At 37.6% G+C, this 17789-nt stretch overlaps 1 protein-coding gene across 1 annotated transcript in view; it reads right to left on the bottom strand.

Annotated features, from left to right (window-relative positions):
- LOC106964942 (ras/Rap GTPase-activating protein SynGAP-like) overlaps window positions 1-16598 on the bottom strand; it is a gene marked incomplete at its 5' end in the record, with an annotated part of 107967 nt that extends 91369 nt beyond the window's left edge. The window contains 2 exons of the mRNA XM_015060736.1: window positions 661-766; window positions 16159-16598. Coding sequence (XP_014916222.1) covers window positions 661-766; window positions 16159-16598 — 546 coding nt within the window. The remainder of the gene's footprint in view (window positions 1-660; window positions 767-16158) is intronic.
- Between the last annotated feature and the right edge of the window lie 1191 nt (window positions 16599-17789).

The following is a 17789-nucleotide window of genomic DNA, read 5'->3' as shown; positions in this document are numbered from 1 at the left end:
AATTTTGAAATTTCTGGGCTTCAAACGTTGAAACATTCTGACTTTACAAACTCTGAAATTCCTTTTTTTTTTTTAAGAAATTTTCCACTTTTCAAACTCACAAATTTCCATGTTTTTTTTTTTTAGAAAGTTTCTGACAATCTCATAATTTCTCAGTTATTTTCCCCTTTTTTTATTAATATGTAAAGGTTTTATTGGCCCTAGTGGACTTTATTTGAGAGCGGTCAGACAGGAAGGTGGGTAATGAGAGAGGGGGAGGACACGGGGCAAAGGTCATTAGGTTGGGAGTCAAACCTGCGACAGCCGCATTGAGAAAGAAGGCCTCCATACATGGGTTGTGCTTTACCTCTGAACCATCACAGCACCCACAACTTCTGAGCTATTTCTAACTAATTTTTGACTTTTCAAGCTAAGTAATTTTCTTATTTTTGTGGGAAATTTCTGATATTGTTTGTTGAATATTTACTCTTTTTTCCTATCTATAATGGACCTAACACATCGTTGTCGCTTTCCCTCAAACACAGAAGAATAGGAAATGTTTTAAAGACCTCAACATTTACTTCAAACTGCTAAAACTTCTGGATATGATTTCTTGCTTTACTTCAAGAAATAATGCTGTTTTGTTCGGCTGGAGCATCGTTGGAGGAAAAGATTACTTACCCATCTCGGGGTGATGCCTTCCCTCAACAGGAACGCTGACTGTCCGACGCAGTAGCTTGGTCCTGTGGGACTCTGAGCGCCTCTCTCGCATCAGCAAAGGGTGTACCTGCAGGCCCAAAACACAAAGTCAATATAGAAAAAGTTCTATAAATGCTGCGTCCTCATTTCTGAGCACACTAATAAAGCACAGCTACAAAAGCTTTCCCCTTTCTGCTTTGGAAAACTGCAGCGCTCGCTCTGTCCTTAATTGACTGACATTACGCATTCACGTCAATATTATGATATACTAATGAATGATCGATGCAAACTAAGTGCCTTTGAGGTTGGGAAAACCATAAATGAGACGTTCGACACTGGAGAGTTACAGCAGCATCATTAAATTCGCAGAAAGCAAAGAAAATAAAAATAGATCAAATAAATCACAGAGGCTGCCACATTTGGCCCCACAGTCCCCGAATTCATAAAAGTGAGACTTGTGGGAAAAGAAATGGAAGAATGTGAAGGTCTAATCAGAAACACTGGAACCTTATGAAACTTCTGAGTTACATCCAGAAAATATGGCATGGTCTGGAAAATAAAGATCTATAAATCTTCAGTGAACACCAGCACTTTCCATCAGATATCCCATCGGTATTTCTAATGGGATATTAACAATTTCACACATAACTAGCAAACATCTTTATTTTCTCTCTTATCAAATATAGTTTTTCTGATCTTATTTAATAATCATTTTATTCCTGACATGATCATTGAGTATATTTTTGTAAATAACTGTAGTATGATAAAAATATGTTTACATTATAAATATGGATCCTGAAAACAATTGAATAAACTCTCAGTAGTCTCCATAAATAACTTATGATGATCAAACTATGACTTCTCATTGTAAATATGACAAAACTGTAGCTGAAGAAGAAGTGGCTCACACACAAAATCAAGGATTTTCAAAAACAAGAATTGCAAAAGTTTGAATTTATTGTGGATTTTCTCTTCATTGTGTGGACCAACAAAAAGTCAAACATGGAACTTTTTCCCAATCAACAGCTGGTTTAATGCTACAAATTCTGGCAAGATCGACAAAATCCACATAGATTTCTACATTTGAAAAGTTGTTTTTTTTATTTTTACACAAATCAGCATCTTTCACGTTGCCTTGAAAACACAAGAACAGTCCTGAGGCTTTATTTTCTGTGTTTCACAAATGATTACATTTTCTGATTTATGTTGATCTAATATGGCTTCTTATGAGCAACCACAGATTTTTCAAATCTTATTCTTTATAAAGCATAATTTGTGAACTTTCATATACTTGCAGTTCATATTTTTTAAAAGAAAATAGTTGTTTCAGTGCTTTGCTTTGCATCTGCACCACCTTTGATGATGATCTGTTTAACCCCAGGCCCAGTTTAAAACCCTGAATAATAAATTAAAAGCAAATTCTACTTTCCCAGATATTTCAAGACCCAGATATTGTAAGAACCCTGTTCATAGATACCCAAGCCTTTATGCATAATTTTGAATAAATTCAAGTTTAAGAATTCAGTTTATGCTTTAAAAAAAACATTGCACACCTATGCTGGGCAATTACTCCACCATAAAACAGAAAAGTCAGAATTAAAGTAGTATTCTTGATGAAACCTCCTGACTACAAATAGGAAATCCAGCCTGAGTCCTTATGAATAAAAACCATGTTCAGTCTTCAATTTTTCAAAGTGCAGCCACTGTCCTCTACTTAGTGGCATAAAATCAATCGAGGAAACAGCAGCAGCCTTGTTTGTGTTCTGATGCAGTGTGTGTATGTAACATGAAAGCATTGGTGTCAGAGGGCGGTGCTGGCTGCAGAGTGCAGTGCAGGGTAGTGCAGCTTGGGGGTCTTTGGTGAGAATCCAGCAGCAGTGAAGGACGCTGGCAGGTCACGCTGAGCCATTTGTCCCTCAAGACAGAAGAAGGCCATTTATTTTCAAAGCAGTTCTGTTAAGATAAAAGGAGAACAACCCCTCTGTATGTGTGTCCATGCTTCAAAACATATGAATTTCATGCAGACAAGCCTTGAATGGACCTTACAACCGCAGACAGGGAAGAGCAAATAGTCTGTGCTGTGGCTCCAGAGTTAGAGTAGCTTTATAGGAGATGCTTCTCATCACTGCAAGAGCATTCTGTGACTTTTTTGGTTCAGCTTAATCTGGTACAAGGACCATAAATCAACAGCTTGTGCAAATGTATGCATGCATTCTTGAAAATAACATTATACATGTTACGATGGTATTACAGAACAATATCCTTGATGAAAAATATATGAAGATGCATCCATTGTTTATGAGCCCAAATACACAGAGCTTGAACAGATTTGTGTTGGAGCTTTTTGCAAGATAAGAAGGTTTGTCAAAGTTTTGGCATTGAGAGCTAGTTTGATGTTTATTTCCTCCTTATGAGGCCATGCAGCGAACGATATTTCAGTAAATGATGACAGTAGCATTATAATACTAGCATCCTAATTTTTATAATTTAATTTTTCATAAATTTTAACATGACCAATCACTTTTCACATTTGTCCCCTGAAACTGCAGCTCAGTGATTCATCCATTTTAGAATCCTTTCAGTGTTAAATCTCCTTGCCCTTTTCCTCCGGAAGCTGCTAAGCATTCTGGTAACGTGCAAAAGTTCCTTTTCATCTTCAAGCGAACCTTAAAGAAAATATTTAGCAGAGAAAATTCAATCGAAACTGTACGAAACGGGTCTTTTCAATCTGCAAAAATCCACCACCTTTTTGCACTTCTGATAATCTAACCCAGCTTTTCAGCCCACTACAGGAACAATGTTTTTTCACAGTTCTTTCAATTGCTTGCCAGCAGTGGACCCCACCTCAATGCCCTGCATGTTGGAGATTTTTCTCTGCTTTAGCTCACTAGCTGCATTTCCATTGGACATATAAAACGATTTGGTGCTAAGTTTAAGTGTAAGTTTGGTGCAAATTTAAGTTTTTCTTAAATTTGGTTTATTTCGCAAAACTGCGAAAGAAACACTTTTTCTGCATCACGAGTCACATGATCAACAACCTGGTATTGCCACTGATGTAAATATAACTGAAATACTTTAGTTATATATCAGAATATTAGGGATGTACATGTCACTCAAGATTTTGAAAAAATAAGTTCTTGAATGAAATGAGTAAAAAAAAAAAAACTTTTGTATTGTGAGAATTTGCTACTGCAATAAAAATACATATGGATTTTTATTTTAGGGCATTTTAAACATCTTTCCAGCATGTGCAAAACATTGTGAACCGTGCCATAAATTACTCCGTTTGATGACCATCCAACCCCTGCAGCCTCCAAAACTGGACTTCATTCTGATAAGTCTGTAAATGACTTTCAGAAAAAACATCTGACGAGAAATAGGCCGAGATTAAAAAGATTTTAATAAATTAGAACTAATCGACCAATAATTAAGTTTTGTGTATGTTTTTTTGAATAATTTCCTTTAATTTTCTATCCAACCCCCACTGTCAGTCAACCTTTTTCCTATCTGAAATGCTGTATACTTTTATAGAGCTTAAAATGTTAGAAAATATTTTCTTTTAGGTCTGAATTATTCAGATTAGTTTGCTTCACTGATGTTCTTAGATTTTTCAAGGTGAGGTGGTTTAGTTTGAACCTTTTATAACAAACCTTTTATTTAGTGCATTAAAAGAAATGTGACATGACGATTTAGGCTTACAACAAAAAATAACAGTTTTAATATAGATACATTCACAATCTAATTCAGACATCTCTGTGGGTTTCAAGCTCTTAGTTTGGGGAAACTGGATAGATTTAAGTGAATAACTCAGTATTTCAAGAATTGTTAGAATACCTAGAAATTTCCTGTTGCTTTTCAATTATTTTCATTATTCATTTGAATCTATATTTAAAAAATGTAGGGTTTTTTTTTTTAATTCCAGCTTGTATTTTCTCTTATTGTCCCTTAGTTGCTTAAGATGTGCAACAAGGACATTTAATTTGTATTTCTTTGTGATCAAACGATTGAAAGCATTTGCATCAAAATAAACTGACCTGATCACACTTCAACCCCCCTGAAAAAACAAATCTTCACGGCCATCTGCCTCAGTTGTGATGAAGTTTGCACAGCTTTTATTTAGTGCTCCTCTGCAGCCAAGCGCTGTGCTAACGTGACTGAATCAGCTTTGTGCCAGTGAGCACCAGTAAAGCTGAATTAACCTCACACACTGCCAGCTCCACATTGATCAGAAGTGCAAATAAAGCCACCGCAGCTCGATTACAATCCTGCTTCTTTACAGAGTTTTTATATATGTGGGTATATTATATGAGTGGTTTTGTGATTAAATCACAGAAAGCAGCTGAGTTTGAGGAAACACAAAGGAAGGAAATCAGGAGGACAGAGGTGTAGGGAACTTGAACAGTACGGCAGGAAATCACACTGAATGGTTCTGTGCTTACTGAAGGGATAGCTGTGGTTTTCAGCAAGGTTAAAGTGGCAGTTCTCTCCGTCCAGGTTTTCAGCTGTTGCCATGGAATCCAGGAGACAAATGATCTGCACTCACTTTTATCTACAGGAAGAGTTATGAGATGGTTACAAAATGTGTGTTTGGTGAAACAGGACAAGCTGCAGGATTGCATCTTAGAAATACAAGTCAACACCTTCAGCTGACAGTTACTTAGCAGCAAAAACAAGAGGAAATAAACATACAGAAATGTGCAAAAATCTTCAGTCATTCTCTCAAAGAGCCAGATTATCTTATAGAGTTTCATCTGGTCTTCATCTAAAGCTCTGCTGAAAATTTGTACTCTGTTAAGCCTTTACTGACAGCGTTTTCCTATGGGATACAGCTAAATGGTTTGTTTCTGGCACTTCTGGAGTGCAAAACCACCTTGAAATAAACTAATTTATCATTTTTTTCCTGAATTTTGGATATAATGAGGCAGTTTTTACTTAATGTATTCCAACTTAGTGCAAACTACTCTGGCAGCGTCAAGCAAGGTCATATTAGCAACTGAACAGCTGTTGCAACTTGGTTAAACCTTGGATCAACTTAAGAAATCTTGTGAAATGAAAAATAAATCATGTGAAATGCATTTTAAGCAAAATGTGGCACCAGAAAACAGAAAATAGGCTGTCATCGGATCTCTCAGGGGGATAGGTAGCTAAACCATATGGCAAGGTCAACAAACGACTCTACAGACACAAATTAACATTTTTCTATAAACTTCTCAGTTCCCAAACCTGAACCCAGTCTATAGGCTGCAGGGTGACTGAAGAATTTGGATTCTGGACAATCAAAAGCAAGAATACCAAGATTTTATTCCCTGTATGTTAGAACCTTTTGCAATTTGTCCGATTGCATTCTATAAGTGCAAACAGGATTGTATAAACTATTAATCGCCAATAACTTTGGCACCAGTAAAAATAAAGAAAATACAAAATTGTTCAAAATGCAATAATGCAAATACAAGAATAAATATATTTTTTAAATAAATTTTGCAGATCTTTACCAGGGGTGTCGATATGCGTGAAATGTCCTTCATATGAATGAAAGCAACTTTATTGGGAAGTCAGTCACAATAAAATGCAGACTAAGTGAAAATAGAAACTGTAAGAAAACTAAACAAAAAAAAAAAAATCAGAACAAAAGATGAAGCAATTAATATGCCACTCAAACCATTAAGCCACCTAACATTTGAGAGCTCAAAGAATGGTTTATGTCCTGGAAATTGTTCAGATTATTGCTTTGACTTTAATGACAAACTCTGAAAAGGGAGTAGTTTCACTTTTATTAAACAAAATGCCTGCATTCCTCTTGGAACACTTGGCTGGAAAAGGGCGAAAAGGCAAAGATTGGAAACTACTGATCAGCTAAGACCATTTTTCTAGATTCCTCCAAACAAAACATAAGGGAATTAGGTGTGATAATTTTTTATTTTTTTTTTGCACTGTGCTAAGTATGTCTTAAAATATTAACAGCATATCTTCACAGACAACTTTCAATACAGCCCCACTCAAAGGAGTTATGAATATGATCATTCTGTTCATTCTCTCTGCTTCTGCTGGGTTACACAATTCATCACTGACAACTTGAATCACAGAAACACCCAGAATAATATTCTAAGGTTCCCTGTCACTTCAGCATCCCACCAAGACATCCAGCTGAGGGAAAACATCTGGGGGCTGTTTTTTTTCTCTGCATGTGGCAGGATTTAATTGGTCAGATGTTGCAAACTCTGCACCTGGATAAGAGACACAACTCCAGCTCTGGGCCTGCCTTGACAGGTACAGGAAACTGGAAGGAATACAACCACCAGCTCTTAACCACTTCAGCTGGTGCACTAACATCTTACATGCATATTTAAATGTGCTTTTGGAGTCAGAGTTCGATTTGCTCAAATAAGGTTTGCACTCTGCGTGGTACCGCTCAGAAGCTGTGGTGTCCATTAGATCTTATTTGGCGAAACAAACCACACGCTGTGTATTTATATTCCTATAACTTTTCACATTTGCTACATTACAACCAGAAACTTAAATGTAGTTTATTCCCGTTTTGTGCAACAGATCAACACAAAGCACTGTGTGGTACTAAGTGAAAGGAAAATGTGTGATTTAAAAAATATAATAAATAAAAATCTAAATAGTGTGCCAAACCAACTGCCTTTATAAATCATCTAATTGTCGAACAAAGCTCTGTTGGCTTCATCAGAGTGTGACCTCCAGTTTTCACAGGGCCTCTTTGCTTAAGCAGCTGCCTCCATGACCCAATCCTGGGTTAAGCAGAAGATCATGGATGGATGAATGGAGTCTACCAGTTTGTGATTAAATCTCATATATCCACCTGTTTGATGCAACCCTCAATGCATTAAAACCATTAAGGAACACAGATCAGGAAGGTCATAAAGAAAATTGTTCAGTTTAATTATGCTATGACAAACTATCCCAAGCTTTAAACTCTGACTAAGCTTTGAATAGTCAATATCTTTAAAAAGGAAAGAGTATGACACAACTGCAAATCAAGCAAGACACGGCTGTACAATCTAAATGACACAAAATGTCTTGACAGAAATGCAGCTAAGTGTCCAATTGAAAATTTTGAAAATTGCATACATTTTCATCTAAAGGCCATACATGACCTATTTACACAAATTTCTATCACTTTACAATTATCTGTAACATAAAATTCCAATAGAATGATAATATTTTATTATGATGTCATGATAAAATTTCCAAAAGTTGGAATATGATACATTGAATTGCCTGTCCAAAAAGTAAATCGATAGGTAATCATCACTGTGATTTGCCAAAATAAATAGTTAAGAGAATATCATTGGATGATCAGATATTTAACCCAAACTGATGGAACGAGTAGCTTCTCAGTTCTTAAACAACTATGTCAGAAAACACTGAACGGTCTGTTCCAGCAGGGTCAAACAACTAGCATAAATCAAGAAAAGGAACATCTGAGGAGATTCCTGAATCTACTAAAACTGTGTTAAGAAATTTGAAATGCCTTATTAGACAATAAGGTACAATTATCTTTGCAAATAGAGGAATGGTGGGACTGAAAAAGGGAGGCACAGACGAGTCATTTAGGTAAAGTAAGGAGGGTGTAGTTGTTCAGTTTGGCAGGTTGAGGTTGAGCGATCCTCCTGGCTGGCTCGCCCATATGTCTTGATTGCTACTTCTGGCCCAGCTGTAGGGAGCGAGGGAATATGGTGAGACCGAATATGAAGTGGCTGGGATGTGTATGTAGATGAATATCTTCAGTGTGTGTGTTCACCAAGAAAGGGCAAGAAAGTTTATGTGAGAAATAAAGACAGTCAGGGGAGCCAGTGTGTATGAGTGTGCAATTTGGGAAAACTGTGCAATCCATTATTCCTTAACAGGGCAGTAATCAAACACAGAGACCTAAACACAAAGCAGATGAGTACAGACACAGGCTGAGAAGAACAAAAAGTTGTGTTTCTGCACAAAAATAACTTTGTCTTTGCATTAAGTTGTGTCCTACCTCAATGTTTGCTCTCCAGGCTGTTATTAGGATTCTTTATGGCCCCTTGCTGGCTGATTAAGACAATTTCAGAATGTTAAAAGCCAAGCAGAACTTAAAGGGTGGTTACAGGGTCTTGGAAATGCATATTAAAAACATGCGCAGTTCCATATTTTACATGATTGAGTGCTTTGACGGCTTTGACCATGCACAGAAACCCCCATTTGAAGGTCATGATGCCTTCATATTTAAGGGGGAGAAGGGTTGGCATCAGTGTCAACATGTCTTTTCTATGTATCTGGCAAGCAAGAGAAGCTGGACAGAAAGACCCAATATTTATAAGCGACAAGGTCAGCAAAACTTCCCAGTGTATCCATGATATCAGTGAAGAAAGCACTGTGGTGGGATAGCAGAAAATTATACCACTCTTATACTACAGTGTTAAATGTTCTTTCAAAACACCAAAGAAACCTGATAAAAAAAGCACTTGTAATATAATTTAACAATGTGACTTATAAAGAGAGATTAAATCAAACCTTTTTAAACAAAAGGATCACAAAAAAACAGCAGATATTGCAACGCTTAAGCTTGTAAATGTTATGAGTGCATCAGTATGGCCTAGGCTGCCGAAAGCCCTACACTTTGAACAGAGAGAGCCCTGGCCAACTGCGATTTTTCGTAGTAAAAGTGATAAATGGTAGAGGATTGCTTTTAAGGTCATAGAGATCCAGTACTTGTTTTAGGGAAGCTGGCAGGAGACAAATTAAACCCAGGTTTCCTTTTTTTTCTTGTTGCCCTGGAGGTAAAAGAAAACTGTACACTCATTGTATGGAAAGAAGTTAATCAAAACCCTCAGATAAAAGTCATTTAAACTCTTCGTATGTACAGGATGACCTTTATAAAAATTGTTTTGTTTTTCATATGACTGGCAATTTTCATTTAAATGGCATGTAATAGCTGCTCAAATACCAAGACTTTCTGGTTAACACGAGTCCAAAGGTTCAGGTCAGCAATTTAACTAAAAGAATCAACCTTTTTTCCTGTTCTTCTCTTCAAGTTGGTGCCCACCTCCATTTTATCACATAATTAATCCCTCAAACTCCCACACAGCAGCCACCTGATTGTGTTCTCCATGGTTCATGAGCAAACATAACAACTACTTCCATTCCTCAGAGCCACTGGGTGATGTGACTTATTCACAAATTGGCTTTTATGTTTTAATCTAGAGCACATGGTCCAATTAAAATAAAAGACAGTGATATTTTATTTACAATTATCTGCAAGAATATTGAACAACCTTCATTTCTTTATAAAGTTACTTTAAGGACTCAAATGTGCTCAGACTTTCCAGTTCCTTGGCTTATTTTCTGCCCAACTACTGACTACTACTTCTTGCACCTGATTAAGGCATCATATGGTGCAATGTCAACTTTAAGAATCTGTGAGGTTGTGGACAAAAAAAGAATTGTTCACTCTGAAAACTAATCAGTCTCTAGCAGATTAATATTAACCGAATTTTGTAACCTCAATAATGAGTAAATAAATCTAGCAAAGACCTAAGAAAACCCTTAGAGATGATCTTTTACTGTATGCCAGATTTTCAGCTAATATCTCTTTGGGGATCACCTTGATGATACTAAAATCCAATTTTCTCAGTTAAAATGTGTTATATTTTTTTCACAAATTCAGCTAAAGAAATTAGAACAAACTGACAGGCTGCTGCCGTGTCCGTCCTACGCTGCTGTGATCTGCTCTATGTCTGCAGACTCTTTGGCCGCCTCCCACGCTTGCCTTCTTTTTTCTGACTACCTACACACGTTCAAATTCAGACAACCTTTGCCTCCCCTTCTGTGCATCAATACAGTTGAAACCAGAAATGTACATGTACTGTATAAAAAGACACGTAAGCTTTTTCTTCTCATTTGGCAAAATTCAATCAGACTGAGCACATTTGACAACAGTATTCTGAAAGCACTGTTCTGACTGTAGACTCTCTGAAAACAATCTGATAAGTATACAATTCAGTACCACATGTGGAAGTGACTCAAATCAGATATTTTGAGGCATAAAACGATCGGAATTGGGCCGTTCTGAAAAAGTTGTACATGGGTCAAAAAATTTGATTTGGTCATGTGACCATATCCTTAGAGGTGTCACCTTGACAGTTATCCAGAGGTATGTTTGAAAAACCCCATCACAATAATCAACTAAGCAATTAATGGCATGGTAAACTAAAATGAGCTCAATAATTTCCTTTCTGGTGGTTAGTGTTTTTAAAAGGCAATTTTATTTAAAGAGACTCCATTATCCATTTTATTTATGGTTTCAGCTGTGTGTGGTTTTTATTTACATTTTATTTATTATTTTGGGTTGTTGTGTTTTATTTTGAATATTTAAAATATCTCCCAGTTGCAGTGTGGAGTGTTCTGTACAAAATTGAAGTTTATCAGTCAGCGAGTTGACATTAATATGCCAATATTAATATATTATTTGAAAATGTTCTTAAAACAACAATATTAGGGTTAATTGCAATAGTTTCTGGGATAATTTGTTATCCAGTATAATTAATCGTGACAGACCTAGGTCTGAATTAAACCCAGATGTTGTTAATGAACCTATCAGAAACTTACAAGGTCATCGCATCATCAAAAAAAAGGTGCAAAGGCATAGCAATAATGCAGATTCATTGTATGTAAGACTTGAACATTATCTATCTATCTATCTATCTATCTATCTATCTATCTATCTATCTATCTATCCTAATCCAGGCCACGGATTAGAAATGCATTCTAAAGTAAAGTTCTTTCTGTTACATGTCTTGGTGGTTAATTGATTTTCACCATTTCTTTGAAAAAGTCTAAAGAGAAGAAGGCTTATTTCCCCCCGGCCCATCAGTTTTTCTTGCATAACTCATTTGGATGAGAGAAGCCCTGACACATGACCTGGGGACAGCGCACTGGTGCGTGGCAATGGTACATGAAACTCTGTCACCTCAGATTAATGTGAGAGGGAGAGAGAGAAGGGGGCAGAGGAAGAGAGGGTGGCAGAAAGTGGTCACTGTCAGCCCTCTCACTCCCCCTACAGGACAAACAAATAAAGAGCAGTCAGTGAGCCGCAGCAGGACGGACACACAGGTCAGAAAATTTAAACAAACTTTCCAGACTTCCTCAAAATTTAATTTCATTAAGGAATAATTTCTTACCTAAGCAGACCTTATTTTTACACATCAACTTCCATAACAAGATTTCAAACCTTCTTTCTGCTTTATTTTATGTTATTTTACTGCCATTCTAGAAAAAAACAGCAAACACTATACTGCACGTCATGTTAGTTGACCATTTTCCAGGACTAACTTTGCCTCTGGACAGCATAAAAATAATTTGACGGAAAGATAAGTAAAGTGTTGACTATGTTTATTAATTTTAAAACTTCTGATAAAATATAGAACAAAGATACAAAATACACATCTGGATTTTTGGCACATGCAGAAACAATAGATCCACCCAACTTAAAGAGCTAGTAGCATAAATTTAGCTGAAGACTTTACTTGGGTGGCATTAGTTCTCTGTCAGGGTTTGCATATTAGTAGTTGTGCAAAATTTCGACACAATCTATTTTTTTAATCTTTCGCACATTGTACATTGTTAAATATATTCACACATTTTAGTTGTAACACTGAATCCAAGTTTTAAACTTATTTAAAGCTAATCCTTAAAAGTGATGAGGGTTTGAACCAGCAACCCACTGGGTGCAGAACAAACTTCTACCTCCTGAGCCAGGCAGAAACATGTAAAACTCTGCAACCTTTCTGCTTCTGCATGATGCAACAGCAACGCATTCACCTGGTGCTGCTAATCAAAGTCAGCTCATTAATTGATGATGATCATTACTCTGTAAAACCTCTATTGAAGAGGTTTCTAGATAAAGGTTTGTGAGGTTGGCAGACATCATCAATGACCTTGGAGAAGCAACTGTTGCTGTCTATCAATCAGAGAAAGGTCATAAAGTTCATTTCCAAACCAGTCTATTTTTCACTTGTAAAAATGTTTTACAAGTGCAGCATGTTCAGGAAAGGTGCCAATCTTCCCAGAAGTGGACACCCTAGAAAATTCACTCCAAGGTCAGAGCGCAAAAATGCTCAGACACATCAGAGAACACCGAAGAGCTTCAACTCCACTTTTCAGGCCTCAGTTAGCAGGTTAGAAATTAAAGTTCATGAAAATAACTGAAAAAGTTGCTGGGATGCACAGAACGGTTTGGGTTTCTTTTGCAGCTAAAGTCCATAAACTCCCATGAACACCAAAGTATTTCATGCTCAAATGTGAGACTGTTTATCCAACAGACAAAGGTTGGCCCAATCTGGTTTAAAAACTGGACAACAACCAAAGTTAGTCAAAGTCCAGACCTGAAGATGTAACAGTTTGTTTTGAGATCATGTTTACAATATTTAAACCATGTTTTTTTTTTTTTTTTGTTATCATCATTGCACAACATATTATTATCTCTAAGTAATGAGATTTGATTACAGGAAGAGAAACCCAGATTTTCAGCATCTTTATACTCTTGTCTAAGTAGAACTACAGCATTTTTCTTCCACAAAACACACCTGAAAATCGTTCAACCACTCCTGCAAGGACACAGGGGACATTTAAGCTATAGTTACTATTCCAGAAAAAAGAAAGGAAAAAAAAACGTGTAAGTTTAAACAGTTGAAAAGATGTATATGTTTAAACCTTAAAATAACATTTTGACCTACAGCTTTAAAACTTTCCACATCCACACAACGCATCTCATCTTGGTATCTATTATCTTGGGTTGATGATAATGTGGCAAAGTTCAGTGAAGTGAAAGCTGCAGGACCCAGTAGTCACAGGGGCCACGCTTAACACCAATATCCAGAGTGACATTTCTGAGACACAACAAAGGAGTCTCATCTTCTCCCTGAAGCAACACCTCCACTCTTTAGTTCAGAAATCTTTCCTCCATTTTTCTGATGGCCATCACTCACAGAAAACAATTCAGAAAAAGGGCTATGAGGTTTCCTGTCAGTCATTCAAGACTGAGGGATGCAGGGAGAATACAACTATGAGCAATAGAGCAGGGGGTAAACACAGAGATGAGACAGAGAGAGGGATGACAGGGAAAAGGGCAAATGCCAGAGAGGCTGATAGGATGGAACGACAGAGATTAGATGGAGAAGGGAGATGAGAAAAATATGTAAGAGTGATAATCCGATATGTGGATTGAGCCCAGAGGTGTAGGAGATACAGGAACCAGCAGGAAGCTCACAGGTGCTGCTGCGCGTTGGCGACAAGCATCTGAGCGAATCAGGGAGGTGAAAGGTTCATCTCAAAGATGGGCTACTAAACAATGCTGGAGAAAATAGATGTTTGCTGTGGAAATCTACAGAATGATTGCTTTTTTTTCTGTCAGCTAGCTACACTGAATGCAAATAGATTGAAGAGGGAGGAGGAGAGAGACGGGCCGCTCCGCATGAGCTGACTGACAGCCATGAATATTTAAACGCCTCTCGCCGTCGCTGAGGTGACGGATATCAGCACGTCAGTCCTGCCTCCGATCCGTTCGCAGCTGCTGCATTATTGGCACAATTAGATGGGGATGAGGTTCTGATTAATTGAATCGGGCTGTCTGTTGAATCCTCCCGGAGCAGCACAGGTCACTTGTCCTGATCACAGTGAGCTCTCTTCCTCTGAGTGATTACAAGCTGAAATACTAATGGCAGGCGTGCACACACCCACACATGCTCAAACACGCACACTGACCACGTTTAGCCATTAAAAGATTCGATTTAGCATCGACAGCTACAAAATCCAAACATATTTAGGTTGATTATGCAACTAAACTAGCATGCAGGTAAGAAAAAATAAACCCAATCTGTCACCTCATCCTCACAATGAAAACAAGCCCCACTGTGGCTTTATGATGTGTCACATTAAAGCAGATTAAAAACTGCATTAGCATATTCATGGTGTAGAACCATAACGAAGCTGTCAGGCCTGCAGAGGTGACCTATGGATTTATAAGACCCTGCTCTATTTCTGCTGCAGCTCCCAGTGGTTTTATAGTGTGTGAAACTGCAATACCAGCCCCAAAGAAAAGGTACTCACTTTAATGATTTTCTGCAACACCTTTGGCTTTGATTTTCAGTAATAATTGCAGGTGTCCAGAACTTCCCAAAACGGACATGTTACTGCGTGTTCTGGCAGCCTCTACTGCTGAAACTGAACCAAATCTTTGCTGGACTGGAACAAAGATCCTTGGAGTTGTTTCATTACAAATGTGCATGTTGTGTTATAATCATTCCACCTGAATAAAAAAAGGTAAAAATGTCACAGATTGAATAAATCAGTTTTCTTTTAACTGTTTCTGAGACAGAGGCAAAAAGCTGAAGAACAGTACCCTCTCCTGGCCTGAACAGCAAGCAGAGATTTTTATTTACACCAGTGGATGAGAGATCTATGTCTGCAAACACACGAGCTGGAGAGCAAAAATTAATCACGTTAATGAGCACTAACCTGAGAAACAGACGAGAACTCGGAGAATAAACGTAACAAGCTCTCTCCCCTTCTTCAGTAAATAAATCCTTTGCTTGTTCAGCAGCAGCTACCTCTAAAACATTCCCAACCACACATATATCAGATTTAAAGTTCAATTTAATTAGCAAGCTTCTGGTGATCGACTTACAATGAAAAAGAAGTAATTCAAGCTTGAAGCGGTTTCCCCTCTGGAATACTTTACTAACAGAGGAGCAAATACAATAACAGTTAAGTTTCTCTCTTAAGAGAAACCTCTTTGCGTTAATAAGTCCGTTCATCATTTTCTGACTTACAATGTTATTATTATATCCCCAAAACAAAATCAGAGTGCCAGGAAGTCTCTATAACTTTCTAATTTTCAGCAAATCCAGCAAAGTCCCAGCAGCAAAAAAGCTTCACTTTACTTGTTTTCAGAAGCTCAATTTTTACCGTCTCTTCCAACTAGCAGAAAAATTATGGCTAAAGAAGTTAATTAATTTGGCACATGTGAATACTGACCTGCTCCAATATGGAATTTATGTATAATAAGTCATATTACTCATTTAACTGGGAGGAGATTTCCAGCTTTTTATATGACAACCGTGACAGATAAAACACAATGCAGTGGACAAAATAAGCATTTGTCTGCTTGTGTGTGTGTGTGTGTGTGTGTATATATATATATATATATATATATATATATATATATATATATATATATATATATATATATATATGTCTGTGTGTGTGCGTGCGTGCGTGTGTGTGTGTGTGTGTGTGTGTGTGTGTGTGCATACGTGCGCGTGTGCGCGCGTGTGTGTGTGTGTGTGTGTGTGTGTGTGTGTGTGTGTGTGTGTGTATCAAGACAGGATACACTGTCCTGATTTCTGGACAGGAAGTGTGTGAAAAAGCAGACAGTGTTTAGAAGAGAAATACATCATCAGCATATTCTCAACATGTAGAACACCATACCTCTTCCTGGTCCAACATGTTGTACTGATGTCCGGAGCTCACACAACGACGAGGGTTCCAGCGGTCGTGGGGTTGACGGTCATGCAAGGGGCGGTCGTAGATGGGGCGCTCGTGCAATGGGTGGTGGTAGGAGGGACGTTCGTAGGCAGGACGGTCGAAGGATGGGCGATCGAAGGAGGGACGTTCAAAGGAAGGACGCTCGAAGGAAGGTCGCTCAAAGGAAGGACGCTCAAAGGAAGGACGCTCAAAGGAGGGACGCTCAAAGGAGGGACGATCGAAGGAGGGACGATCGAAGGAGGGACGATCGTAGGAGGGACGTTCGTAGGAAGGACGTTCGTGTGAGGGACGGTGGTAGGAAGGAGCTTGGAAGGAGTGGGCTTGGGAGCGATGATGGTGGTGATGATGATGATGATAGGAGGGGGGGACGGCACACCTTGCATCTGGAAAAAGGAGAGAAGGTGGGAGAAAAGGGGAAGTTCGGGGGACAAATGGAGGGGAGGGAAGACAAGGTAAGTGAGGATTTTAGAAAGGAACAGAGTGGCACTTTCTACTCAGACATATTTAGAAAGTAATGAAAAGATCAGGTTATATGCATGCAATAGTATATGTGACAGGTTTCAAACTACAGGAAAGAACACGAATGTGAAGGAAGATGAATGATAAGGAGAACATTAAAGCATTACAGGCATGAAACAGGTTAGCATTTGTAAAGTGTCAGAAGGTGAAAACAATCCAGAACATAGCCTCTCACAACAAACTCAAACTTAATGCATAAAAAAATACCAAAAACATATTTTAGAAATGCATAATTTTAAAACACAAAACCAGTGTCTGAATTACTCACAGAATATTAAAACATATCTTCTGTATTTTCAGATTTCACATATTAACTAAGCCTACACATTTTCTGCCATGTCAAAGAATATAGAAAAGTTATTTGGGATTGTATTTAAATTAGAGATGAAAGTTATTGATTGATTAGTTAATCTAAAGTTGATTGATCTTATCAATTGACAAACTTTTAATTGATAAGCAGTCATATTCCTTAAAAAGTAATGTTTTCTCTTGTATCAAGGGGACCGACCGCTGTAACATGAAGATCTACATTTTTAAAGTATGCTGAATTTTAAAAAAAACAACATAAAATTGAATTTTAACATTAATTTGTGTCAGCTGTGTTAAATACTGACTGACTAAAAAAAATGTTTTCTCACATTATTAAACTTAGACATTTGTAAAAAAAAAAAAAAAAAAGGTTGCTGAATGGAAAAATAAAAGATGAAAAAGAATACAATTTGCAGCTCGGCATAGTGAGTGCTATTACGGTATAACTTAAGGAGCTTGTCAAGTGTATATTTCAAAACATAACCACATTAAAATCATTTTTCATCCCACCGGAATCTGCTTGGACCGTTTGTCTGTCCTGTTGGGAATCCCTCCGCCGCCATTTTTACTTCTCTAATCAGCTGACAACCGTTATGGATGACCAGCGGCGCCCTCTTCTGGATGGGGGCCGCACTACAACACTAAAACAAGGTCTAACGTTATTAGTTAATAGATTTGAACTAATTTAAATCTAATAAACCATTAACCGACAATTACTAGTAAGTCAAATAATTGTTTGCGTCCCA

The sequence above is a fragment of the Poecilia latipinna genome, unplaced genomic scaffold, assembly GCF_001443285.1.
Source record: "Poecilia latipinna isolate Pla-1442-1.1 unplaced genomic scaffold, P_latipinna-1.0 Scaffold1739, whole genome shotgun sequence".
NCBI lineage: Eukaryota > Metazoa > Chordata > Actinopteri > Cyprinodontiformes > Poeciliidae > Poecilia > Poecilia latipinna.
The sequence above is the reverse complement of the archived record's forward strand: the minus strand, read 5'-3'. Positions and strand labels throughout refer to the sequence as shown.